Source organism: Macaca nemestrina, chromosome 9 (assembly GCF_043159975.1).
Source record: "Macaca nemestrina isolate mMacNem1 chromosome 9, mMacNem.hap1, whole genome shotgun sequence".
NCBI lineage: Eukaryota > Metazoa > Chordata > Mammalia > Primates > Cercopithecidae > Macaca > Macaca nemestrina.
The window spans coordinates 10,809,978-10,837,180 of NC_092133.1; the positions used below are offsets into that span (position 1 = coordinate 10,809,978).

General features: G+C 41.3%; 1 protein-coding gene across 3 annotated transcripts; it reads right to left on the bottom strand.

Annotated features, from left to right (window-relative positions):
• Positions 1-6,340: 6,340 nt before the first annotated feature.
• On the bottom strand, positions 6,341-20,580 carry LOC105469938 (family with sequence similarity 24 member A). 3 transcript variants are annotated; one of them, XM_071068976.1, is made up of 6 exons: positions 20,444-20,580; positions 19,719-19,922; positions 18,916-18,985; positions 16,656-16,842; positions 7,687-7,813; positions 6,341-6,690 (listed from the first exon to the last, which is right to left on the bottom strand). In XM_071068976.1, exons 5-6 carry the CDS (start codon positions 7,800-7,802, stop codon positions 6,498-6,500), a joined length of 309 nt encoding a protein of 102 aa, XP_070925077.1. In that variant the 5' UTR covers positions 7,803-7,813; positions 16,656-16,842; positions 18,916-18,985; positions 19,719-19,922; positions 20,444-20,580; the 3' UTR covers positions 6,341-6,497. The 3 variants fall into 3 exon arrangements, with proteins under 3 accessions (XP_070925077.1, XP_011719876.2, XP_011719866.2); XM_011721574.3 differs by lacking the exons at positions 16,656-16,842; positions 18,916-18,985; positions 19,719-19,922; positions 20,444-20,580 and adding an exon at positions 8,808-9,020; XM_011721564.3 differs by lacking the exons at positions 16,656-16,842; positions 18,916-18,985; positions 19,719-19,922; positions 20,444-20,580 and adding an exon at positions 8,732-9,012.
• Positions 20,581-27,203: the final 6,623 nt, after the last annotated feature.

A 27,203-nucleotide genomic window follows, 5' to 3' on the forward strand; every position in this document is an offset into this window, starting at 1 on the left:
CAAAACATTTAACAGGGAGATTAGTTTCCTTCCTTGAAACTGAAAAACAGTATTTTACTAGGATGTTTACATATTGACATTCACAAATGTTCAACTGTTTTCAAACTTACAGATGCATTATGCAAGTCTTTGCAGTGAATATGTTTATAGAAGTTAATACATTTAATTTCTTGATTTCAGACTTAAAAAGCCATTTTAGGTTCACAGCAAAATTAAGAGAAGTTACAGAGATTTCTCATATATTCCCTGTCCTTACATGTGTATAACTTCCTCTACTATCAACATCCTCACTAGAGTGGTACATTTGTTACAATTGACGAGCCTACATTGACATCATTATCACCCGAAGTCTACAGTTCACATTAGGATTCACTCTTGGTGTTATACAGTCTATGGGTTTGGACAAATGTATAATGACATGTATCTACCATTATCATATCATATAGACTAGTTTCACTGCCCTAAAAATCCTCTGTGCTACACTTACTCATCCCTCTGGCAGCCACTGCTCTCTTTACCATCTCCATGGTTTTCCTGTTTCCTGAGTTCCATATAGTTAAAATCCTATGGTCTGTAGCCTTTTCAGATTGGCCTTCTTTTACTTAGCAATATTCATTTAAGTTTCCTCCATGTCTTCTCATGGCCTATTTCTTTTTGTTTTGTTTTAACATAAAAATAGTTGGTTATAAATCAGAATTATAATTCTTCATGGTCCATATAAATAATGATAAAAAGCTAGGCATTACAGGACTTATTGTATACCAGGATAATTTTCTTTTTTTAAAGCCAGGATCATTTTCTCCTAAGATAAATTATTAAACAGTTTCTGTTTAATTGTGATTTATCCTTAAAAACAAAACATCTGTCAAGCTCAATACATTCAGTATAAGATATTTAGGTCATGTGGAGAAAATGACTCAATGTAGCCAACATACAGTTATCACTTGAGTGCATTTGTCATTCCCTCTGTCCCATGCAATGTCAGAATTCAGATTCCTGACCTTTAAAAATAAGGATTCTTCTGTGTTAAGATAATATTTCTCTATTTTAAAAATAATTTTTTTCTTTAAAAATATTGTGTGAGTTGCTGGTTTATCTAATTACTCATTTGGGAATTAAAATACATCGCTTTTGAGTCGGTTACCTAATAATAACATCTGTCATAAGGAGTCGGGAAGAAACAGTTACGTGTTGTTTTAAAAAATAAAAACATTATATTGTTAGTCAAAAGCCACGCAGGTAATGGTGAATTTTCAGTGTATATTTGTCTTAAAATGTTAGTGATTTGTATATTATCAACTGACAAAAATCCTGTGCATGCTTAATGAAAGAAAAAACACTTCAAAAGTGATATTTAGGGCTTCACTTAAGCCTAATGTGCCATAATGAGTTCTTAATTCATGAAATAGCTTTTTTCTTACTTCAACTGCTACTTGAACTTTGACCTGTTTTCAGATCCGTAGGTCCTATGTTTGAATCAGTTTGAAGAAATGTCTTGTTTCCTTTTAGAGATACGCCTTGATTGCAGCCAAGATTGATGGTCACTACTATCACATAACACAATCTCACACTGAAGATACACAAAATTCATTCATTTCTTCAGTTCATGAGTGTGCAATGCCAAGAGTGAATCCTAATATCAACTATGAACTTTGAGTGATAATGATGTCAATGAAGGTTCATCAGTTGTTAAAAATGTACCACTCTGGTGAGGATGTTGATAGTAGAAGAGGTTATGCACATGTGAGGATAGGGAATATATGAGACATCTCTGTGCCTTTTCTGTATCTTCCTTTCAAAGACATTACACCTGAAACCTTCCGTAATGTCCAGATAAGGGACAAGTCTCATCTCAGTTACATCTGAAACAGAATGTGGTCGCATTACAAGATGTACAAAGGTTCATGTTTTCAATATTGAAAAAGGTGATACCATTCTCTGAATTGTCCAGTTTGTGAACCCAAAAACTTACAGAGAGACAAAACCTTTAGCTCAGACTAATGTGAGCTAACACTTTGGATTTGTTCTCTTTGCAAGATAGCAAAGTTCCGTTAAGCCTACAAATTTCTGAGTCCACATGTATTAATTAGGAAAGCAATACCTATGTATTACAATTCAAATACCTTTCCTTAATACTTGATATTGTTAATAAAGTAGATAGTGGTGTTGCGGGAAGTCAGGGACCCCGAACGGAGGGACCGGCTGAAGCCGTGGCAGAAGAACATAAGTTGTGAAGATTTCATGGACATTTATTAGTTCCCCAAATTAATACTTTTATAATTTCGTATGCCTGTCTTTACTGTAATCTCTGAACATAAATTGTGAAGATTTCACGGACACTTATCACTTCCCCAGTGAATATCCTTGTAATTTCTTCTCCTTTTCTTAAGCAGAAGGAGTCCATCCCTATGGCTGCCACAGCTGGGAATGTGCTGGGTCACATCTGAAGCCAGCTTGTCTCTGAGTCTTACCCAAGGCCCATGGCAAGTACTGCTTGGGTACCACGGGCTCTTTAGTCAATAGGTGATGAATTCTTCTAGGACTAGGTCCTACCCTTCAAAGCAGCAGACTCCCTTGTGGCGCAGATTGTGTCTAGAAATGTCATCTTGGAGTTAGGTCCTGGATTGGGTGCCTCAGGACTCTCCCTGGTACCCTATCCTATTGTGGCTGAGCTAGTATCCAAGATGCAAGACAAAGTCCTCTATACTCTTCCCTCTCCTTTCCTCAAACAAGGGGAAGGGGTCTCTCCCAGAGCTGTGAGCTGTGCTGCCTGGGGCTGGGGGAGGCATGGTGCAAGTTGATCACCCCAGCTGGTATCTCACTAGGTCACATGCCCCCCAAGTCCACTAGCTGCAAGCACAGCACAACACCAGGACTTGCCCAGGAATTGCAGTCCTTGTGGTTTAGACACCCTTTCAAGCTTATTTTGTACCCAGAGCACTTTAGCCTGCAGTGTCCAGGCTTGCCAGAACTCAGGTTCCAACCACTGGGAGCGGTGATTCCCCTATGGCTGTGGTTGGTCTAAATGTTCCCTCCTTGGGCACTGGCTGAGCTCTGCCTGGTGTTGCTTCCTGCTGTGACAGAGAAACACTGAGTTTCACTGCAAAATCCCATAATCACTACACTCTCCCTCCCACCAAGTGCACAGATTTTTTTCTCCATACCGTGTAGCCACTGCCAGGGGATAGGGGAGGGAGTGGTGTTGGTAATTCAAGACTATCTTTCCCATCCTCTTCAGTGCCTCTTTCAGTGATATGAAGTTAAAAACAGGTACTGTAATCACTCACCTGATTTTTGGTTTTTACTAAGGTGCTTTTTTGGTGTAGATAGTTGTTCAATTTGGTGTTCCTGTGGGGAGGATGATTGGTGGAGGCTTCTATTCTGCCATATTTCTCTGTTTCCTCCTCCTGGATCACTGTCCTTTAAAAACTAAAATCCATGCAGTGTTCTTTGTATGTATTTACCATAAGATTAATAATAAATGGAGATTTTTGTTATTTCTTACATTTATTAATATAGTGTAATGAACATGCTTGTACATACATCTTTGGACACTATTATAGTCGTTTTCTAAAGCTAAGTGTTTATTTTTATTTATTTATTTATTTATTTTGAGACGGAGTCTTGCTCTGTGCCCCAGGCTGGAGTGCAGTGGCGCGATCTCGGCTCACTGCAAACTCCGCCCCCCGGGGTTCACGCCATTCTCCTTCCTCAGCCTCCCGAGTAGCTGGGACTACAGGCGCCCGCCACCTCGCCCGGCTAGTTTTCTTGTATTTTTAGTAGAGACGGGGTTTCACCGTGTTAGCCAGGATGGTCTCGATCTCCTGACCTCGTGATCCACCCGTCTCGGCCTCCCAAAGTGCTGGGATTACAGGCTTGAGCCACCGCGCCCGGCCAAGCTAAGTGTTTAGAAGTAAAATTACCTGGTTAAATTCCATGTGCTTTTTATATGTATTGCAGTATCACCATGAATGAATCTGATACTAACTTAATCTCCCACTAATAATATTTAAGAGTAATTTTTTTTCCACACAGGGGCCAGCAGAGGACTCAAGAAGTTCTAAAATATCTGGTAGGGACCTTTTGAATGGCAGTATTTTGACTTAAAAAAAAAAAAAAAAGTTTTACCTTCAGCCTCCATCAACAACTCTGCCAATCAGGAGACAATGAAAAGGGCCAGAGGCATAAGCCTCCTTACAAGCTCCTTCTTCACCACGGGCTGGGCAGCCTTAAGGACCGACAGCTTTTATAGGCTCTGTGTTTCATCAGTTGTCTGGACACCTCCAGGGAAATGTCAGTTCCATCCATATAAGGGGTAGATTTGTGTGAGAATAGAGCAGCTGTGTGACTGGTTTCCTATCAGCAGTCCCCACAAGGGTTCTCTCTCCCCAACTCCTTTCTGGAAGGGTTACCCCCAGTGGAAGATCTTTGTGGGGATCTCTAGCAGCTGCCACCTAGGAGGCATTGAGAAATTTGCTGTGGAAATGACAGGAAGCTGGACCTTTGCACTGTTCCTGCAAATCATGAACTGGCATTTGAGGCCTTTGACATTTGAGGCCTCAGTGACATCTGAGGCATTAGGAGCTCTGGCCTGGGAAGGGAAGCCTGTGGGAGGCCGGAGGATCAGTAGAGCAAGGTGGGGACATGGCACCTGGGCAAACTCTGGGTCCAGCTGGGTCACTGTCCTGCCGAACGCCTATCAACTCCAATGGAGATGACACCAGGTTCAAGAGGCCAAAGAAGAGACTCAGAGGCAGAAAATGAGACATGGGATTTTATTATTTTTATTTTTATTTTTGGTAGAGACGGGGCCTCACTATGTTACCCAGGCTAGAATAATTCTTTATATTTTCTACATGTGATGTTCACAAGCAATGGTTTAGTTCATGAGAGGAGTGCACATGGCGGTTATGCCTTTCTCGTGCTTGAAAGCAGTTCCAGGAGGCTCAGGGGAAGGATCCGGAACAGCAGGCAGCTGGGAGCAAAAGAAGTGAAGGGGGGCTTCCTGCTGCGTGTTGCTGTCCTTGACATAAGGAAAGAAACTGAAGCAAAATTAACATAGAGAGGTTATTTGGTCCAAGGTTGAGGACCGCGGCCGGAACGCACTTCAAGAGTGCTTTGGGAAATGCTCTGCTTGGCCTGTTACTAGCAGGTTCTTAAAGGCAAAGGGGGCCAGGCACGGTGGTTCATGCCTGTAATCCCAGTACTTTGGGAGGCCGAGGTGGGTGGATCATTTGAGGTGAAGAGTCTGAGACAGGCTGGCCAACATGGTGAAACCCTGTCTCTAGTGAAAATACAGAAATTAGCCAGGCATGGTGGCGCATGCCTATAACCCCAGCTACTCAGGAGGCTGAGGCAGGAGAATAGCTTGAACCCAGGAGGTGGAGGCTGCAGTGAGCCAAGGTCATGCCACTGCACTCCAGCCTGGGGGACAGAGCAAGACTCCATCTCAAAAAAAAAAAAAAAAAGGCAAAAGTGATCAGGAGTGGCTAATACAGGGTTGTTTAACAGGAATTCTCACTGCTTTATAGAGATGACATTGGTTAGTGATTGGTTCTAAAGGGTTGGATTATGGGGTGTGAGTTTTGGTGTCCAGCATATGGCTTTTTATGGCTTCTTGGCATCAGTCCAGAGCCCATATAGCAAGTGGCTTCAGGATGTAATTATTATTTAGTTCAAGGGGGCAGTGAGACATGACTGCTGTTTCATTTCAGTTCCTCTCTGGGCCTGATAATTAAACATATTCCTCATCATGTTTACCTGTTATCCTCAGATAAAGTTTCTTTGCTTTCTCACTGTTGTCCAGAAAGTCTGGGCTTTGGTGGGAGTCCCTGTTATAGTTGAAGATGCTGATGGCTGGATCAACGCACATCAGTGTTACCGTGATCCACAAAGGAGGCACCTGCTCTGACACTCTGCGGGTGGCAGCAGGGGAATCTGGTTTTCAAATGTGCCCTTTGAGGCCACTGAGCTCAGGCCTTCTTTTACACAGATCAGATGACTTTAATGCAAGGGAGGCCCTGCCTGGCTCCTCTCACTGTCTTGGATGAATGGACCATTATCTGTGGTGGAGGAGCGGGGTGCCAGCGACCAAAGCTCTCAGGAGAGCCAAAAGAGCTACTCCAGCTGGGGGAGATCAGTTGGGACTGACATTGGAAATGTCCTAATATCAATGTGCATTTTCCTTGTAGGGTGGGAGATGTGCTGGACACTTTCATTTTCTAACTTTCTTTTACCACAATGTAATATTACCAGCTAGTGACCCCAAATCCCAAAGTGGGTAACATACATATTTAAATAAGCGACGTTTATAACTAACAAAAATACTGGAGGCAGAGGATTATTTCCAATATTGCACATTTATGCAAAAGTACAGAAAATAACACTGTACATTATATAATAGCATGTAAACACTCTAGAACTTGACTTGAATAATAAAATGTTCTACTAAGAAAGAAATATTGCTCATGAAGATTTTTGTGCCCACCTTTCCCAAGTCACAGGCCTTCATTTGTGTCACAACAGCAAGGTGGCAGGGCATCAAAACTGCCATACATTCTACATCCTTCACAGCACTGGAGAGACGGATACGACTCCATGGTGGTGTCTTTGGCCTGGCTGTTCTTGGCCCACCACACCTTGTCTGGGTTGTGATGTTTTACAGCCACAGCATCAGGGTCCTTTGCAGCTCTTAAGAAAAGACACACACAAACCACAGGCTTAGAATTTTTCTTCTCAGTCCTTTTGTTAGAACTGTTGGGGGTATCTGGGAAATTTAGTGCTAAAGCCAATCAAACATGAACACCAACCCTACATTAAGGCTCTCTCCTCTGTATCAAATTCCTCTTGAATCTCTGCCTCTCCTACGATTGCTATAAATGTAAACTCAGGTTACAAAAGTAAGGGTAAGTGAATTGCAAGCAAGGTCACCCAGCTGGTCACTGCAGGCCCCCGAGATGGAGGAACAATGGGAAGGTGCTGTATTCAGCTGTGCCCCAGGCTCCGGGATGTGTCACTGTGAACTCCTTAGAATGGACTGTGTCTTACAACCAACCTCTCTGGTACTTGAAGGGTCTTCTGCCCAAACTGTAATTGTCTTTTGTTCAACCTACATTCCCTTTTCTGCTGTGCCCCAGGATATTCACATATGTCAGCTGTCCTAGAGTCCTAAAAGTCCACCTCTTTGTCCTCAAGGCCACCAGAAATGAAGGAACACTCTGAGAGCTCCCAACTCAGGCAAGAGGAGATCAATCCAGCCCGTCCACCGCATAAGCACAAGGCAGAGGCTCATTCATGCAGCCTCCCCTATAGTCTTCAGCCTACAGTGCCCAGGGAGGCACTGGCCAAGGTGCTGAACAGAGGGAGGCACTGGCCACGGCGCTGAACAAAGGGAGGTTTGGCCAAGGTGCTGAATTAAACACCTGATGGTAAACTCTTTGAGGTCCAGTGACAGCCAAGCACCACTGACTCTCACAACCTTAAACTGAGAACATTCGACAAACCCCAGGCAGAAGGGAAAAATATTTTACACTCAGCTGCCATTTCTGCCTTTTCAAAACTGCTTGTTCTTCTTGACCTCACTCACTCAGGGGTATGGCCACAGCAGCAAGGAATGACCTTGCTCAGATAGGGAGTCCAGGTATCCCATTTGAGGAGGTGTGATTCACTTTTCCCCACGTGACTCACTTTAGTGCCTTGGCTACTTTGACGTAAAGACAGAGCACAACAATTAGGAGCACCATCGCGGCAACCAGTAAGCTGCTTCCAATGCCGATCATGATCTTCGTCCTGAGATCAAACATCTTTCCCACGCCTAGGGAGAAAGTGCAGGGAAGCAGAACATGGCCTCCGTCCCCACACAGCCACTAAGCTTCCGTTAGTAGACGAAGAGTGAACCCCAAACACAGATCTTTATGCATGTAAACTGCAAGCAAATCTTTCCAGAGACACCTAGGATCCTAAGCTGGCCCAGGGGTAGACAAAAGGGTTTATTTATGGATAAAAATGGACTTCAATGCAAACTCCAGAGGGAAGGAAATCATAATGACAGACAGTGGGAAGAATCTTTCCCTCTCACAGGCATGATGTGCAGCTGGAAATGACCACAGGACTGCCCTGGAGCTGATGGCTTCACTCCCCACCACCTGGGCCCTGAAATATGTTCACTCCGAGGGTCAGAAGTCACCCCTCACTGTACATTAGGTTTAAAATTATTTTATGAAGCTAAGATAATTAGTTTAAAAAGTATTGTCTAACAATACTGAGAATATGAAAATCTATTTTGTAAGTGATAAGTATTTTGGGAAAAACAGTTTTCAATCTTCCCACCGACAGCTGGGTTATCTCAGGGTTTAAGGAGATTCCTGACACTTCCAGCCAAACCCCTGCCAGGGCTCAGAGATGGGAGGTGGTCTGCAGAGACCAGGAGCCAGCTTATCCAGGAGCCCCTGTCCTTCATTCTGTCTTCCTAGTAGAACATAGGCCTACCTCTGCCTATTTAATAAATACTCAATTCTCCCAGGAAATGCAGTTTGTTTGGAATAAGTAATTTGCTTAATCTAACACTCTGAAATTGGGGAACAGTGAGCCAGGAGAGAAGAATAACCAATCTGGGAGCTAAGCATACTTACTACAGTTCAACCATCCAGAGCTAGATAAAGGCCAATTGTAACAATAAAATTAAGGGGAAAAAAAAAGCTTTACGGCATGGGATATTTGGAACTTCTCAAACCTGTAATCTGCGAAAGAGGGATCTAATTATCCCTGCTAGGAGTAATTAAGATCCAAGGTTGAACAGCTCAGCTCACTTTTGGAGGCTCAGGTTCAGCCGGAGCTGGTAGAATGGGCCTACTCCAACCTTCATGCCACAGGCTGTATGACATCAGCTCTCTGGACACCAGCTCTCTTTCATGGAGTTCTGAATTCTATTCCATAGGCATATTTTTGCTCTTGTGAAATATAAATACTATTTTGAATCACTTAATTCTAAGTCTTTTACCTTTTCAGGTCTTATTTCCCTTCCATTAATTTTTGGAGTTTGACTGCTAATCAAAAGCAAGTTTGAGATCTCAATTTAGCAAATAAAAGAAAAAGAAATGTGGGAAGGGTAAAATAATCTTACATTTAAATGTTCAGTGATAGAAGACTGGTTAGACTTTAGATTTTCGTTGCACAGTGAAATAATATGGAGCCATTTACTAGGATTCAGGCACACTTCCATTGACATGGAACGATTTTAATGCTTTATAGTTAAAAGAAGTACAAAAATGAAAGTCGAACAGGATATCTGTTCTAGTTAGGTTTGTATGATTTTTAAGGTACTCATATCCAGCCAGTGTAGTAAAATTAGATGAAGAGACACCAGGTTCAAGGACGATTGTGTGGACATGTTTCTCCCTGCTAAGCATAATTATTATCCCTGGAAATAACACGAATCAAACAAAGGAGAACTCTGAAACTGGAAAGAAGAAAGCAAACTACTAGGGACCCCAGGCCTGGGTAAGCTCCACAGCAGTAGAACAGGGGAGGTGGATAGATCTGGTGTTTTCCAATGCTCAAGCTAGCTTATTCCACTCCCGGATTTAATGTGAGTCCTGCTGACAACCCCAGGCTTTCCCAGCAGCAGTAGCAAGTTGGGTGGATTGCGAATCCCACTGGCAATAAGTCTGCAGGGGCAGTGCTCATCTTCCTTGCTAGTCCTGAGACTCCCCTCCTCAGACCCTAAAGGGGGATCTGACTACATTCAGTGACCTAGCCCAGAAAGCACTCTGTTCCCATGTGCTAGAGACCCCCCTGGACTCCAGCTTGGGGGCCCTCCTTCTGTCCCTCAGGCAGCACTTTTGGGGACCTAGAAGCCCCAGTAGCACCAGATAAATGAAGTAGACCAAAATAGGACCACGAAACCTCTGAAAATTAAATTGTCATTGGCATCTAATCCCACAAAAGTAAGCCAGGACCTGCATGCTAAACCTAGGCAGTGACTACGTAATAAAATAAAATATTTAAATAGGATCTAGAGTCTCCTAGCATAACAGTCAAAATGTCCACAATTCAATGAAAAATCGCCCATAATACCAATAACCAGAAAAGTCATGCCCGAATGAGAAGAGACAATGAACTGATGCCCTGAACATGGAATAAGTTTGGTGTGTTCAAGGAACAAGAAAAAGGCCATTTGACTGGAGATGCATGAAAGGGGAGATGGCAGGAGAGGACTTGGGAAAAACTGGCTAAGGATACAAACATGCAGGGCTTAGAGCTCTAGTATAAGCTTATATATATATTTTTTCCTGCCTGTTACGGAACACCCTTGGAAGATGTTTATTGGGATTTTAGGAAGAAACTCATGCAATCTGGCTGGGGAGCCTGTGCTTTTAAACATAGACCAGTGGTTACAGAAGAGAAAACTGAGGTCAAGTAAGGTCAAATAACTTCTCCAAAGTTACATAGCAAGTAACTGACTAAGGTGGAAGGAGAATTCACGTTTCTTTTCCTAGTGTTTTTTCCTGGAACCCATCTTGAGCATATATCTTCTGAGGGGATTTGAAGAGATTATGTCAGAATAGGCAGAAAACTAAAATCCTAGGCTTCCTTGCTCAATTCAGGCACGGGACTGTCTTTCAGTATGAGGAAGTAGGGACATGAGAAAAGGAAGAGACAACTGGGAAGATGCTAGCATTTGCTTTACCTTGAGAGGCTGCTATGGCAGAAGAGTTGCTTCACTTTTCCATTGATTCCAAATGTGAAAGAGAATCAATTCTAAATAAGAAGGTTCTACATGGGCATGGGGAACAGGATAGATGGAAATAGGGAAAATGAAAGGGGTCCTGGATTTCAAGCCCATCCTCACCATCTATTGATACCAAGACTAATAAAGCAGTTCACCTCCCTAAGCCTGCTGCTTCTTTTCTAAAGTGAAGGGATAATGAATGGTGTGAGGTTTGACAATGATGGCGGTGGCGGCTGTTAGAGTCTCAGAGGTTTCTACAAGGACAGATGTGTCACAGTTTGGAAAACTGTTGATGCCAATGTGAGTAATTAACTCTTCTGCTGTGGCTCTTCTCCAGCCACAGGTGTGTTCTGCCCACAGGCTGGATCCAGGCAGAAGGTGTGAAAGTGAGGACGATTTTGAGGGAATCTTTACCAATGGGTCTCTGCTAGAAAAAGTCTGCAGTCAAATGACTGTTCAATTGGAATCTTCACTTGGTTTCATCATGTTTCAAGATTTCTGACTCCTCAACAAATCAAAGAGCTTTCCTACTTCTCTTCTAGATCCCACAGTTCTCATTTAAACAGCAACTTTCAGGAGCATCTCCTGCACACACAGGTTGCACAGTCACCTACTCAGAGTTTTTGGAATCTTGAGTCTGTTTCTTCTGAGACTTACCCATTTATTGAAGCAGGGTTTCTCTAACTTATGTGTGCATAAGAATCATCTAGACAGCTTGTTAAATCACAGATTCTGGGCCTAACCATAGAGATCTGATTCATTGGTTTGGTGGGGGGAGTCCATGAACTTGCCTTTCTAAGCATCTCCCCAGGGGAGGCAGAGGCACAGAGGGACAGAATAGGATAGATGAATACATAAAGGGGAGTTCATTAGGAGAACTGACTCACACAATCACAATGTGAAGTCCCATAATAGGCGGTCTGTTAGGTGAGGAGCCAGGAAGCCAGTCCGAGTCCCAAAACCTCAAATGTAGGGAAGCCAGTAGTGCAGACTTCAGACTTCAGTCTGTATTGAAGGTCCAAGAGTCCAAAAGCTGAAGAACTATGAGTCTGATGTTGGAGGGCAGAAAGCATCCCACACGGGAAAAAGATGTAGGCTGGAAGACTCAGCCAGTCTAGTCCTTCCAAGTTCCTCTGCCTGCTTTTATTCTGGATGCTATGGCAGCTGATTACATGGTGCACATTTGGATTGAGGGTGGGTCTGCTTCTCCCAGTCCACTGACTCAAATGTTAATCTCTTTTGGCAACACCCTCACAGACACCTCTAGGAACAATATTTTGCATACTTTAATCCAATAAAGTTGACACTCAATATTAACCATCATAGAGCCCAAAACAGGGACTCCATATTCAGTCTGTTTAATAATAGCCCTGGTATCTCCTGCAATGGCTCTTCAGGGACCACATCTCATTCTTTTCTGATTCCTTAGATCTGCGTTTAGGGCTGTGGAACCTTCATGTTTAACAAGTCCCCCAGGTGATTCTGACAAAGCAGACTGTTTCGGGAGTACGTGCTGGGAATCTCTGGCCTCATCTCTGAAATTTAAGGCTGTCAGGCAGTTGGTCAGAGGCTACATGTACAGGGTTCTGCATTCACAGCGCCTACATTCCATTATGACCAATGACTTCCACAAGTGGGTTCATGAGGAGAGCTCCAATCTGTTTTTTTTTTAATGTTTATTATTTTATAATTTCTCAAAAGTCTTTCATCACATGGTTTATCTTTTTATTAACAAAGGTTTTTTTTTTTAATAGGTTTTTGGGGAACAGATGGTGTTTGGTTGGTTGGGTAAGTTCTTTAGTGGTGATTTCTGAGATTGTGGTGCAGCCCTCACCCAAGCAGTGTACACTGTACTCAGTGTGTAGTCTTTTATCCCTCACCCTCCCTCACCCTTCTCCCTGAGTCCCCAAACTCCACTGTATCATTCTTATGCCTTGGTGCCCTCATGGCTTAGCTCCCACTTATAAGTGAGGATATAAGATGTTTGGTTTTCCATTCCTGTGTTACTTCACTAAGAATTATGGTCTCCAACTCCATCCAGGTTGCTGCCAATGCCATTATTTCGTTCCTTTTTATGGGTGAGTAGTATGAATAAACCACATTTTCTTTATCTACTCATTGACTGAAGGGCATTTGGGCTGATTCCATATTTTTGCAATTGTGAATTGCATACTGTAAACATGCATGTGCAAGTGTCTTTTTCATATAATGATTTCTTTTCCTCTGGGTAGATACTCAGTAGTAGAATTGCTGGATCAAATCGTGGATCTGCTTTCCATTATTTAAGGAATCTCTATACTGTTTTCCATCCCACCAGTAGGGTAGAAGCATTCCCCTTTTCACCACAACCATGCCAACATCTATTATTTTTCAATTTTTCATTACGGTCATTCTTGTAGGAATGAAGTGTTACCACATTGTGATTTTGATTTGCATTTCCCTGATAATTAGTGATTTTGAGCATTTTTTCATGTTTGTTAGCCATTTGTATATCTTCTTTTGAGAATTGTCTATTCACGTCCTTAGCCCACTTTTTGATGGGATTATGTTTTTTTTTCTTTTGTTTCAGTTCCTTGTAGATTCTGGATATTAGTGCTTTGATGGATGCATAGTTTGCAAATACTTTTTCCCACTCTGTGGGTTGCGTGTTTACTCTCCTGATAATTTCTTTTGCTGTGCAGCACCTTTTTAGTTTAATTAAGTCCCATCTATTTATTTTTGTTTTTGTTACATTTGCTTTTGGGTTCTTGGTGTTGAAGTATTTGCCTAAGCTAATGTCTAGAAGGGTTTTTCCGATATTATCTTCTAGAATTTTTATGGTTTCAAATCTTAGATTTAAGTTTTTGATCCATCTTGAGTTGATCAGTTGATTTTTGTATAGAAAGATGAGAATTCAGTTTCATTCTTCTACATGTGGCTTGCCAATGATCCCAGCATCATTTGTTGAATAGGGTGCCCTTACAAGAGCCTCAAATTATAGTCTCAACAGCTGGGACAGATCTTTTCAGTCATACTTTAAGATGAGTTATATGGCAGCAGCATGCAAACTCAATCTCTGCCCTGTATCAGGTAGACTGAAAACCCAGTGGTGAAAGCCTCAGTATGCCACTTATGGGGAAGAGGAAGATAGAATCACACTCAAGGGGGAGGCAATGCAGAAATTAAAATCATACACTGTATCTTGATTTAACGTATTGATCACCCACACATCCTTTTCAGCTATTTCAAACTGGAGTGGTTACCTTGACACTTTTGAAGGTGCATTTGTCAGCCCTAACTTCCCAGCATCCAGACTTGGCTTACTGGGTATAGCACATACAAATAGAGAAAAGTTATAAGAGAAAAAGACTGAACAGAGATTTTGTAAGTGCTGTGCTCTACTTTGCCTAGTTGAGCAAATTCAGGCAGAATTTTCTTAGGACTAATAATTTTAGCAAAGCAATTATACACATATAAATACGTATAGCACTTATATAATAACACAAGAAAATCAATACCTATGAATTTCTAATATAAATAAAATATAATTTAGGTCTTCATTAACCTGTAAAAATGAAGAAATTGAAGATCAGGAATTAAAACTCATTGGAATTATCTGTATTACAAACAGGACTATTTTAATTATTTTATAAAATATAGCTTATGTGTTCTAGTTATAACTATACTGGAGCATTTTGTGAATCAAAAAACAGACTGCAACTATCAGACACTAAAGAGTTCATTCAGCCTTTAACTAAGACACATTTCTCCCAAATGCTGAAGGAAATGCTTCCTCATGGCTACATATGTTATAAAAAAAAATTAGGATGCTATCCTGACTAACACAGTGAAAACCACATCTGTACTAAAAATACAAAAAATTAGGCAGGTGTGGTGGCATGTGCCTGTAGTCCCAGCTACTTGGGAGGCTGAGGCAGGAGAATTGCTTGAACCCAGGAGGCGGAGGTTGCAGTGAGCCAAGATTGCGCCACTGCATTCCAGCCTGGACAACAGAGCGAGACTCAGTCTCAAAAAAAAAAAAAAAAAATTAGGATGAGTCTGATAAAAATAACATACACGTTCTCATGTCACTGAGGTCCGAGTCAGAGTCATAAATGAACAAACTTTTGTAAGTTAGTTCTCATGTAAATTCACCAAAATATTAAATGAGTGTAAGACATCCTTTTACACAAAAACAAACATCTTCACAAAAATGCAAATAAACACTCATGATTCCAAAAGGGGGAGGATGGGAGTGGGGAGGGTTGAAAAACTACCTATTAGGTCCTATGTTCACTACTTGGGTGATGGGATCACTAGAAGCCAGTCTCAGTATCATGTAATATACCCATGTAACAAACCTGCATATGTACCCCCTGAATCTAAAAAACCAAAAAACTTAACAAATATTAGATAAAAAGACAATATTTCTATTTATTTCAGACAAGTAGTTTCCAGGGAGGATGCCTTTATTTTTAGGATGCAAATATATTACTCTTCAACACACACACACAACAGTTACAATCTCTGAAAATTAAGTCTGCCAGAGATAACTGCAATCTCCTTGACTCATATGTCTTAATCCTTCAGTGGGGAACCTCAGCATTTCACACTTTAAATGTATCAGGAAAGGGTTTGGAAAGAAGAATGTATATCAGATTTAGATTTTGTACATGAAGAATTCGTGTTAAAAAAAAAAAAAAAATGAATCAACTTGCCCAAAGGATGCGGAATTAAGAGGAGACAGGACAAGAGCTTGAGGTAATTTTACCTAACATCAAATTCTTTCTCTTGCTACTCTATCACACTGCTGCCTTCTACATTTCTGGTTCCTTTTTTCCTCTCCCTATATCTGCACAAATGCAGCTACTCTCCAAGGGTCTCTCTTCCTTGCTTCAGTTCCTCCCTTTACCACACTCCGTCAGCTACTGTGGGAACACCACTAAACTTCCCTTCCAGCCACTGACGGTTCATTCCATTTCTCCCAATCCTCTGTTTTCAGATGTTTGCAACATCCTTCCAGGGAATGTTTTATTCACAGCTAAAACTCAATATTCCCAAAACTAAACTTCTTCCCCTCAGGCATCCTCCTTCCTTGGGTTGAATTTAGATTATTGGTGTTGCCATCCTTAAAGCCTCAATTTCACATCTGATTCTATTTTCTCCCACAACACCAATATCAAGTTAGTTGTAAAGTCCCAACAGTTTCATTGTTTTAGCATTTCACCATCCAGCATCATGTTACTATGTTCAATCTTAGACCCTCATTCTCAGCGAGCCACGGTCGTGCCACTGCACTCCAGCTGAGCAACAGAGCGAGATTCCATCTCAAAAAATAAATGAAGTAGCATTCAAAGCTCTCACTATGACCCAGCTGAAATCTACTTTAAACTTCCCCTATTACCCTTCTTTTTCAGAGAAATGAACTACTACTCATTTCTCAGCTACATCCAATTCTTCTAGCATTCAAGATTTTATTCACCCAATTTTTTGTCTGAATTGGCCTTCTTCCAAATTTACTTGCCTAATCCTGTCCTTTAAAGGCCTAGATAAAAATACCACTTCCTTTAGTGAGCCTTTCCTAATCTTCTTCATCCTTCCCCACTTATATGTTCTAGAATGTAAATCCTTAAAGACAAATTATAAACTGATCATCTTTGCATCCTGAAATGTACTCAAACTAGTGCCTTGTTCACTAAGGTGCTTAATAAATACTTGTGGAATGAATGTGTGAATGAATTAATGAAAAAGTGTGAAGATTTGTGGTCAAAATATTTTGTAGGACGGTAAGTCTATGAAATGTTATTTTTTACACAAGTAAATAAGGATAACAGTTAAATCAATTACAAAATTTCAAAGAAAAAATTTACATCACTACATGTACTTATAAAAAGCCATTACTTTGAAATTTTTAATGGTATCTGGAAAGTCATCCATTTCTACTTACCCACTGCTGAAACCTAACCATATTCATCAATTGCTGAGCTCCAGGACATAACTTTGACCCCATGGACTCCATTATGGTTTGGATCCTGTCTAGGTCTACTCTTGATTTTAGAGCCAGAGAGCTTGTTGAAGAATTTGCTCAAACTCCTCTCATGTGTATCACAGCTTTACTGATGAACACACACTGCCTTTCACCAAAGGAGAGCAACTATTACAATACAAACTTCAGAAAAACAAATAATAATATTAAACAATATTCACCATTTAAGGTCACTTCTTTGTATTATCAGCAAGAGTAAAGCATTCAGGAAAACAAATATAAACTTTAAATATATTTTCAAGTTTTCCCTAATACAGTAATGGTCAGAGGTTTCAATTTATTATGAAACTCAGTAGAACAATTTATATAAAAGAACATCATTTTCAAACTAAAAAAAATACTAAATACACAAAAGAAGGTAAAATTAAAGTTGCATTTATTTAAGCAACTCAAAATAAACTATGTCAATCTGAGACTTTAACACACAGCAGCTTACTGTAGTATTCTTTAACACAAAATAAGGGTGTTTAGAAGCCTATTCAAAGTGTTTACTGAATTACTAAATATAAATGAGCCATTTAGAACTATAGGCAGAGTCAAGATGGTCTCACGTAACCCACTGGTTTACAAAGATGAAGTTAGAGGTAATTTTCTACTTTGTCAAAGGATTACCCAATTAGTAAAAGTCTGGCTTAGAACCTAGTTCTTCCGGCTGTTATAACAGTGCCCTCTCCAATGCTTTATGCTGCCTCTCTTCATCCATGTTTATGAACCAAAACACATTTCACGTGTGGCACCAAAAACAGTATCAAAGTGGAAAGGAAACAGGATTTAGAATGAGATAAACCAGAGTTCAATTATGAGTTTGCTCTGTATAGCCTGTATGATCGTGGGCAAATGCCAAAACACGAATCAGAATTAATATAAGGGAGGATAATATCAATCATTTCACATGGTGGCTGTGATTATGTGCTAAAATTTCCAGTACCTACCACTGAGTAAGTATTTGAAAATATGCATCAGTAACTATTTTTTTAACTTTCATATTCTGCTGCCTCAGAACAAGCTTTAGGCGGCTTGGGATTTTCCTAAATGAAATGACCCTTTGTACTCACACATACTTCCATAGAATAGTTACAAAAAATATTCATCTTCAGAGAGACACACAGAACCATATGTAACCCAAAGACACAGGTCAATCCCGACCCATGGCACCAAAGACGTGACCGTCCTTCACAATTAAGGTAGCACTGTTAAATTTAAACACTCGCCTTTCATCCTCCCTATTATCCCCTTTCTGCTTCTTAATCTTTATAGCCTTTCTCACCACCAAATAAAACACAGTTTTACTCAGAGTGTGCTCATTACCTGTCTCATTCCATTTGAATATAAGCAACACAAGGGTAGTCGCTCCATTTTATTTTATTACTGCTGCTTCCTAAATGCCTGCTACTGTCAGTAGGCACTCAAATATTTGTTGAATAAATCACTTTATTTAAATGACTTTGGAAGCTATTAATATATACTACCTCAAACAATGTCTTGGAACAATCTGATCTGTAAGTTTGTTACCTGCCTGCTATAAAAATCATTAACTTTTTCCTTATTCTATTATTTTTTTCTTTTTTGAGACAGGGTCTCCCTGAGACACTCACGCTGATCTCAAACTCCTGGGCTCAAGGGATCACCCTGCCTTGGCCTCCCAAAGTGCTAGGATTACAGGCATGAGCCACCATGCCCGGTCAACTTTTTCCTTAAAGTAAGTCTCACAATCCTGTATAAAGTAATGTGCAGACAAAGAGAATACAATGTTTTATTTTCTTTAGTCCTCTAATTTACCCATGAGGTAGGTCCAAGGAAATGTAGAGATTTTCCCAAGTTCACTCAGCCAGTGAGTAACAGAATTGCATTACTACTTTGAGCTATTTGTAGCTCAGTACTCTTAGACTCTGATGACATTACTAAAGTTCACCTCAACAATATTTTTCATATTCAGGGTACCAGTCCAAATAGATTTTAGGTGCTTTTCTCTGCAACTTCTCTAATTCTTGTCTTTTAAAATATAATGGAGCCAAAATGTGGTTTTCTTGGCACCATAGTTTCATATAAAGATAAACAGGGCCAAGTTGGACTAACTGTATGAACAAACCAACAGTACATAAGTATATTATACATAAACATTTACAATTGTCAAATTAGTTAAAATTTAATGATGACCTACCTTTATTTTACAGGCATGAGTGGAGGATGCCACTATTAAGTAATTTTTGTAGAAAATAATTTCGTGTTTACTAAAAATAAAATAGAATAAAAATTATTTTTTCACCTGTATAAATTATCATTTTAAACAGCTGCAGTAAAAAATAAATTGTTTCCAGGTCATTACTTAAATCCTGAGATTCAGTTTGCCTGGTAGGGGACAAACAGTTGAGATCCCTTCTCAAGTGACCTCATTAATAACACTGTGTCATGTATTTATCATTTCTAATATGCACAATATATAAAATAATTGACGTTTTGATTTATATTAAGGCGAGATTAGTGTAGATGATTCCTATAAGGGACTAGAGAAAAGATCAAACTATAACACATTGAATATGGACTAAATAGGCTGGTGTGGCACAACCTTGGGCTTGTAGGTTCCTTACAAAATACGTGATCAAAGTTCCAGACTGACTGTCAAATTAATTTCTGAAAAACAGACCATCGTGAGTTTATGGAGAGAGTCAAGAAGCAGAAATAAGGACTGCACTCTTGCCTGGACATTTTAACTAGTATGACCCTCTCCAGTCTCACCTTCCCTTTATTAGCTCTAAATTTCTGCATTCCTAAAAATGAGGAAGCTGAACTAGATTGCCTAGAAGATGCTTTAATGGTCTAACTTTCTATGCCCATAGTAGATTTTTATCTTCTCTTCTCTAATGTAAGCATTAATGTCAGAGAATCAATCAATATTGCAAAAGGTGAAGAAAATAAAAACACCAATTCAGAAGAACACTTTTTTCCCGTGTACAAGCCACACACCTGTCATCCAGGACAGTACAAACATTCTTGCCCCTACTGGTTCCACAGTACTCTTCTCCTAAGTACACTTCCATATTTCTTGCTGAACTTAAAATGCCAATAGAAGCGATTTCTTCACCTCCATCGGGGCCACACCTCAGGTAAAGGAAGCAGGGGCTTTCATCTTGGTTGTTCAAGCTTCTCTTCTAAATCACCAGATCCTGGCTAGGAAAACAGGTGAAAACATCACACAGTATAGTTTCTGAACATGGCTCATAACCCACTTGTTAGGCCATGGGGTTTACTCTAACAAATGCTCAACACAGAATTCATAAGGAAATGGAGACATCACACATCAGGGCTTCCCCCTCCATTTTTTCCTCAATCATCAACCTTCTACTCAGTCCCCTGCAACTGATTCTCGGATAAATTACTGGACCCCTAATGTGTGCATAGCAGTAGGAACAGAACACAATAAAAGACAAAGTGTATCTTTTTTCGAAATTAATTCAACGGCGGTCGTCGACAGCTGGGCTTTTTACACAGCCTGTTTTGGTGAAGAGGAGGTGGCTTGTTTCAGGGTAGATGGGCGGACTGACTTAGCAGCCCTGACGACCTGTCACGCCTGACGGGGACGTTTATGAAATTCCGAGTCCTGGTCACCTTCCCTCGCTCATGCCCCGGGGCCTCGGGTACTTCCTGGCCAGACCCACCCCGCCTCCGCCCACCCCGGTCCTCGCCCCTACCTCGCAGCCCCGCTTCCCCGCAGAGACCTGACACCAACTGCTCTCCTGGATTCCGGGCTCAGACCCTCACGGCTCCCCGAGGAGCGCGGCAGTCGCAGAGCGCAGCGCCCGGGTCCCCGGCGGCCCGGCGCACCCTGGAGCAGGTGGCGCCAGCAGCTCTTCCCAGTCGAAGTCGCGGGCGCCGAGACCCGCCCGGGTGAGGAGGCTGTGAGTCAGGGCCCCGCCTGCAGATGGCATCCCAGGAAGAGGCAAGCGTGGGTTGGCGGTTGAGGCCCCCGTCCTCGGACCGCGTGTCCATTGCGCCGCCTCCTGCCAGGCCAGCCCTGGAACCTCTCTGCCAGTGCTTGAGTGTCGGCCAGTGTAGCCTAGAAACGGGCAGGCAGAGCGACTCCCGGCTCATACCATTTCAAACGCCAGCCGCTTCTGGCTTTGGTGAGAACAGACACCAGAGACACGCATGCGCATAAACCAACTGGACTCAACGGAGTTCAAAAGGTGCCCACGAAGCGGGAAAGAGCCGAGCATGCGCACTGGCAACCCGCGCTCAGCCTCTGGAGACTATGCGCAGGCGCGGTACACTGCGCGTGGGCACCAGGGTGGTTTTTCGACGCCGGCGGTGGACAAATAGCAGGCAGCATGGACCACGGTTGCTGGGCGGATGGGGAGCATCTGTGGTCAGGTAGGTGTGGTCTCTTCGCTCTACACGATGTGCAGGACGGACTCCTGACCTTGTTCTCTCCCGAGTGGACGCCAGGGCCTTTTCTGGCTCCACTCCGTCGGGTCTGCAGCATTTGTGGCAGCTAGCGCGGCAGACGCGCTGTCGATTCGGGTTAATTTTACTCCGAACTCTCCCTGCCTCCCTCACACACATTCTCGCGTTAGAGGGGAGTTGAGGTAGATACTGAACGGCGTTAGTGGTGGGTGCTGGGCCACACGGGCCTTTGCCAGTTGCCATCTCAGCTGATGCTCCCTGATCCTACGGCGCTGCCAGGACTGTGCTGGACGCCCTCGTGACAGAAATCAGAAGGCTGAGAAAGATCCCAGGTGTCTGGATGGAGCGGTCGCCTGAGGGAGTTTTCCAGATGCCCCATGGGATAGGAAGTGGATCTCGCCTCTTTTTTCCTTTTGTACTCCAGATGCATTCTAAGTTGTGTACACCAGCCTTTCTGTTCTTTATGCCCTGCCCATTGTAGTCATAAGTTAGCTTTGATACATGTTATCATAACTGGACAGTCTAAAGGAAAATAGGCTTTTTAGAATTACCTATCTGAAACTTCATGAGCAAGATCAATACTATAAGCTGGATTTTTGACTTCCTTAAATAAGGCGGAAAACCTACAGCATCTTGTCGTCTCCCCTTTCTTTCAATCTCGTATGTTCAGTATATCACCCAGTCTTGTTTTACTTTTGGTTTTTAAAGAAAAACTGTCCTGTCTTTCTCCATCTCTGCCTCTGTTTTGAAATAACTAGCTTTCATCGGAACAATTCCAGGAGTTTCTTTACTGGTCAATAGCCATTATCTCCTCACTTGCATTTCATTTTCTGCACTGCCCTCTACTCTTTTATCGATTGTCCTGGTGCTTGATGCTTTCTGACTGAATCGCCATCACCATTACTTTTTTTTGAGATGGAGTTTCACTCTGTCACCCGGGCTGGAGTGCAGTGGTGTGATCTCGGCTCCTGCAACCTACGCCTCTTGGGTTCAAGCGATTCTCCTGCCTCAGCCTCCCGAGTAGCTGGGACTACAGGCGTGCACCACCAGGCTCAGATAATTTTTGTATTTTTAGGAGAGACAGGGTTTTGCCATGTTGACCAGGCTGGTCTCAAACTCCTGGCTTCAAGTGATCCACCCGCCTTGGCCCCCCAAAATGCTGGGATTACAAGCGTGAGCCACCGCACCTGGCCACCATTACTTCTTAACAGACATACAAAGCCCTTTATCCTTGGCTTATGCCTGCTTCCTAGACCCACCTGCTTTTGTACATGCTTTTCCTTCTACCTAGAATGCCCCTTCTTTTGGATAGCAAGAAAAATCCTGTTCATCATTTAGTGCCAAGCACAGCCTTTCACACTGTTTGAGAATTTGTCAGTAATTTCTCTCTGCTACACTTAGAGTTTTTAGATACTATAATTCTCTTGTGGTATGGAGCTTTACTAAATAATTCTCACGTTTGTTTTCCCAATCATCTGTACAGTTGTTGAAATTAGGAATTGTTTTGTGCCTAGTAGAGATTGAGTATAGGTTTGTTGTATGGAATTGATAGAGATAGCAATAGAGGTTGTTTGGGAACTCTATCACAGTATGAGAGGAGTAGGAAGAGGTGAAACTGGCAAATTCAATCTTATTTTCAAAGCTGAAAAAACTTTGCAAAAGTTAGTGAGAAAATTATGACAGTGAAAGAGGTCTGAGCTAACCCACCCCTAATCTTTCCTTGATTATTCTTGGGCTTTTGGGACATTTAGGCTGTAGTTTAAATTATAATAGGCCTTCCCCCAAACTCAACTGCTTTTGCATCAGGCTGGCAGGAGGAGAGGAGCCTGGGTCCTGCTAAGGTGCAGACATGAGCTATTATCAGTCATTATTCAGAAGGTTATAAGATATGCAACTTCCCCCATTATTCCTGCAGATAACACCACTATTGCAGATTGACCTTTTGAGATATCTTTTCAGGTTTTTTTGCATGTCTGACACCCACCATTCCTACGGCCCCACCCAGAAGTGATTCAATGCGCAAGAGGACAGCTTCACCCCTTATGATTTGATCTCTGCCCCAACTAATCAGCAGCAAGCCTAGTGACCTCCACCGCTTCCCCCAAACTGTCTCTGAAAAATTCCTAACCTATAAGCTTTGGATGAGAATGATTTGAGTACTAAATCTGTCTCCCTCATGGTGTGGCTGGCCTCATGTCTATTAATCTCTTTCTTTACTACAATGCCATGGTCTTTGTGTTGCAGGCAGAAAGAACTCTTCAGATGGTTACAAAGCCAGGGTGTTGTGCTGGTGCCTAGGTGACCTCAATTTTAATGTAATAAATTACTCTTGTCATGAATGGCAAATGGTATTTTTTGCTTTATTTTTATTTTTTCACTTGAAATAAAGAATAAAGCATATCTTTGAAATCATTCCACCAATATCACAATGTATTTTTTTGCTTGACTGTTTTAAAGAGAAATTTATTACATATAACTTGTTGTAGAATTTAGAGTAGAATCATATATGTATCTACTGTTGCTAACAGAGTTCCTTTGCATAGTGGCAATCAAACACTTTAGTCCCAGGACCTTTTACCCTCAAAATATTGAATATTCCAGAAAGTTTTTGTTTTTGTGTGCTATTTCTTAACACTTCTGGTTTCATCTGTGACATGTAAACAGCTTAGAAGTCAATCACAACTGTCCTCACAAGAAAAAAGCTGAACAAATGGAACATTAACAGCCTTTAAAATATCCATCAGATAATGGAGGTCACAAAGCAAATGGCCACCCCAAAACTGGATAGGCAAATGCTGAAAATCACAACTGAGATCAGCATGCTAGGAACAGAAATCCTCATGAGGTAGTAAATGGTAGGAACACTTAAAATGGTCATTGATGACTTGCTGGAGACTGAGTGTGAATTAGCTTGAGAGTTAGAAACTCCTGGGAGACCACTCATATGGTGCCCTTACACTTTTGGGAGTTTTACCTTTCAGAGCTGCAGCAGATTCTTAGGACAAGGATTGGATTAAAACTCCCTCTTGCTTTGTGCGGAAGGAGGGGGCAAAGTAACCATTTTGAAAACTGCCCTCAGCATTTTCCGTAACAAAAGCCTTCTCTCAAGGGAAACTACTTTACCAGAGCCTCATCTGTTCTAGGGAAAGGACAATTAGAAGACTCCAGCCCCCTCTAGCTTTCCCGTTGTTAGTGGTGGTGAATCTGCAGGGGGCCGCAGCAACCTTAATTCTTGTCAGAAGAAAGAATTCGATCAAGGGTCATAAGGCAGAGTGAGAGACCAAGGCAAGTTTTAGGGCAGGAGGAAAAATTTATTTAAAAGCTTTATAAATGGAACAAAAGCAAGTAAAAGTACACTTGGAAGAAGGCCAAGCAAGTGCCTTGAGAGATCAAGTGCGTGGTTGGACCTTTGACTTTGGGTCTTGTATGTTGACAGGCTTCCGGGGTGGCATTACTTCTTGCCTAATTCTTCCCTCAGGTGGGCGGTCCGCATTCTCAGTGGCGTGCCAGCACTAGGGCAGGGCCATATGCGTAGTGTGTTCACTGGAGTTGTATGCGTGCTTACTTGAAGCATTCATCTCTTACCCATTAAATGTTCTTAGAAGGTCATATACCAGTTAAACTCTGCCATTTTGCCTCTTAGTGCACATGCTTGAACCCACTTGCCCAACTCCTGAGATCTTATCGGCAAGCTGTTGATCGCCAGTTTCAGGGTTTTGTTAAATTAGGAGACTGCCTTTCCCTAGTGCCAGCTGTGACCCATTATTATCAGACTACATTTTATTTAAAAGGAGTTTCGGGGGAAACCCAAAGACAATGACAATGTGAAAACTCAAAGCAAGAATAGTAGATTGAAGCTTCTGACACCGATAACTACAGCAAACATTAAACACAGCCTGACTTCCAGCCAGATTGACATGAATCAAGTAGCCTGATTACCTCAGTTTCTATACATTCCTCCAGATATATTATGTCTAGCTTTCAACAAAAATTTACAAAGCATGCTAAAAGGCAAGAAAGAACAAGAGACAAAGGAGATATCAGAACCATTCTTACATATGATGCAGATTTTGTAATTCTCAAGTAGGGAATTTAAGGTAGCTATGATTGATATATTAAGGGCTCTAATGGAAAAGCAGATAGCAGGCAAGAGTAAAAGGGTAATGTAAGCAGAGATATGGAAACGCTAAGGAAGATTTAAAAGGAAATGATACAAGTCAAAAAACAGTGTGACAAATAAATGCCTTTGATGGGTTTATCAGGAGACTGGGCAGGCCAAAGAATAAATGAGCTTGAAGAACTGTTAATAAAAACTTCTTCAACTGAAAAGCAAAGAAAATAGAAAATGAAAAAGTAGACCATCCAAGAACTGTTGGACAGTTACAAAACTTGTAATAACATGTATAATGGTAATACCAGAAGGAGAAGAAAGAGAAAAGAGTGGAAGAAATATGTGAGACAATAATGGTTGGGAATTATCCAAAATTAATGACACCAAACCCGCTCTTAGAGCAGGAAGCTCAGGGAATACCAAGCAAGATAAATACCAAAAGGTCTATACTAGGGGTGTTCCTGGGCCACACTGGAAGAATAATTGTCTTGGGCCACACATAAAAGGCACTAATGCTAACAATGGCTGATGAACTTAAAAATTGCAAAAAAAACCCTTATGCTGTTTTAAGAAAGTTTACAAATTTGTGTTGAGTTGCATTCAGAGCCGTCCAGGGCTATATACAGCCCGCAGGCCGTAGGTTTTTCAAGCTTAGTCTATACCTAGGCATATTATATTCAAGATGTGGAAAACCAAAGTCAAAGAGAAAGTCACTGAAAGGAGCCAGAGGAAAAAATACATGCTATAGAGGAACAAGAATGAGAATTATATTTCTAATTAGAAACCAAGCAAGAAGGGACTGGAGTGAAATATTTACAATGTTGAAAGAGAAACCCCACCAACCTAGAATGTATCCGCAAGAATTATCTTTCAGAAATGAAGGATACTTAAAGATTTTCTCAAACAAAAGCTGAGGGAATTTGTCAGTGATAAACCTATGTTGCAATAAAATAAGTTCTTCAGAGGGAAGGAAAATGATCCAGGGTCATGAACTTGGATCTACATAAAGGAAGAGCATCAGAGAAGGAATAAATGAAGGCAAAATAAAATCCTTAATGTATATCTACCTAACAACAGAGCATCAACTATGTGAAGCAAAAATTGATAGAACTGCAAAGAGAAATAGACAAATTCACTATTAATGTTGGAGACTTCAACAACCCTGAATCAGTAGTTGACAGTTTCAGCATGCAGAAAATCAGTAAGAATATAGTTGAACTGAATAGTACCGTGTGTCCACTGGATCTAATTGATATTAATAGGACACTTCAGCAATAGCAGAATACACATTTTTCTGAAACACTTCTGGAACATTTACCAAGATAGAGCATATTCCAGGCTATAAAACACCCCTTAACAAATTTAAAAGAATAGAAATTATACAAAGTATGTTCCCAGATCACAATGGTATTTAATTAGAAATTCATAACAAAAATACTTGAAAAATCCTAAAATATTTGGAGATTAACAGACATGCTTCTAAAATAACACTTAGCTCAAAGAAGTTTCAAGAGAAATTTAAAAGTATTTCAAACTAAATGAAAGTGAAAATACAACTCATCAGAATTTGTAGAATTCAAGAAGAGCAGTGCTTAGAGGGAAACGGAGAGTATTGAGTACATGTTGGAAAAGAATGATCTAAAATCAATTATGTGAGCTTTCACCTTAAGAAACGAGAGAAAGAAGAGCAATATATAGGCATACCTAAGAGATACTGTGAGAAATTGCTATCTATGGCAACTAAAGCCTTATGAAATGTATTTCTTCTACAATAAGACTTGAAAGTTGAAATTACTCCTTGATCCATGGGCTGCGGAATGGATGTTGTATTGGTAGACATGAAAACATTAATCTCCTTGTACATTGCCATCCAAACTCTTGGGCATTAGTTAGCACTAATGTATTGAAACAAACATTTTTTCTGAGCAGGAGGTCAA

Excerpts from the sequence above, each read along its gene's own strand:
- LOC105469938 (XM_071068976.1), bottom strand. The coding sequence starts at position 7,802 with ATGTTTGATCTCAGGACGAAGATCATGATCGGCATTGGAAGCAGCTTA. Across the intron at positions 6,691-7,686 it reads AAAGTAGCCAAGGCACTAAA|AGCTGCAAAGGACCCTGATG; the intron begins GTGAGTCACGTG and ends TCTTTTCTTAAG.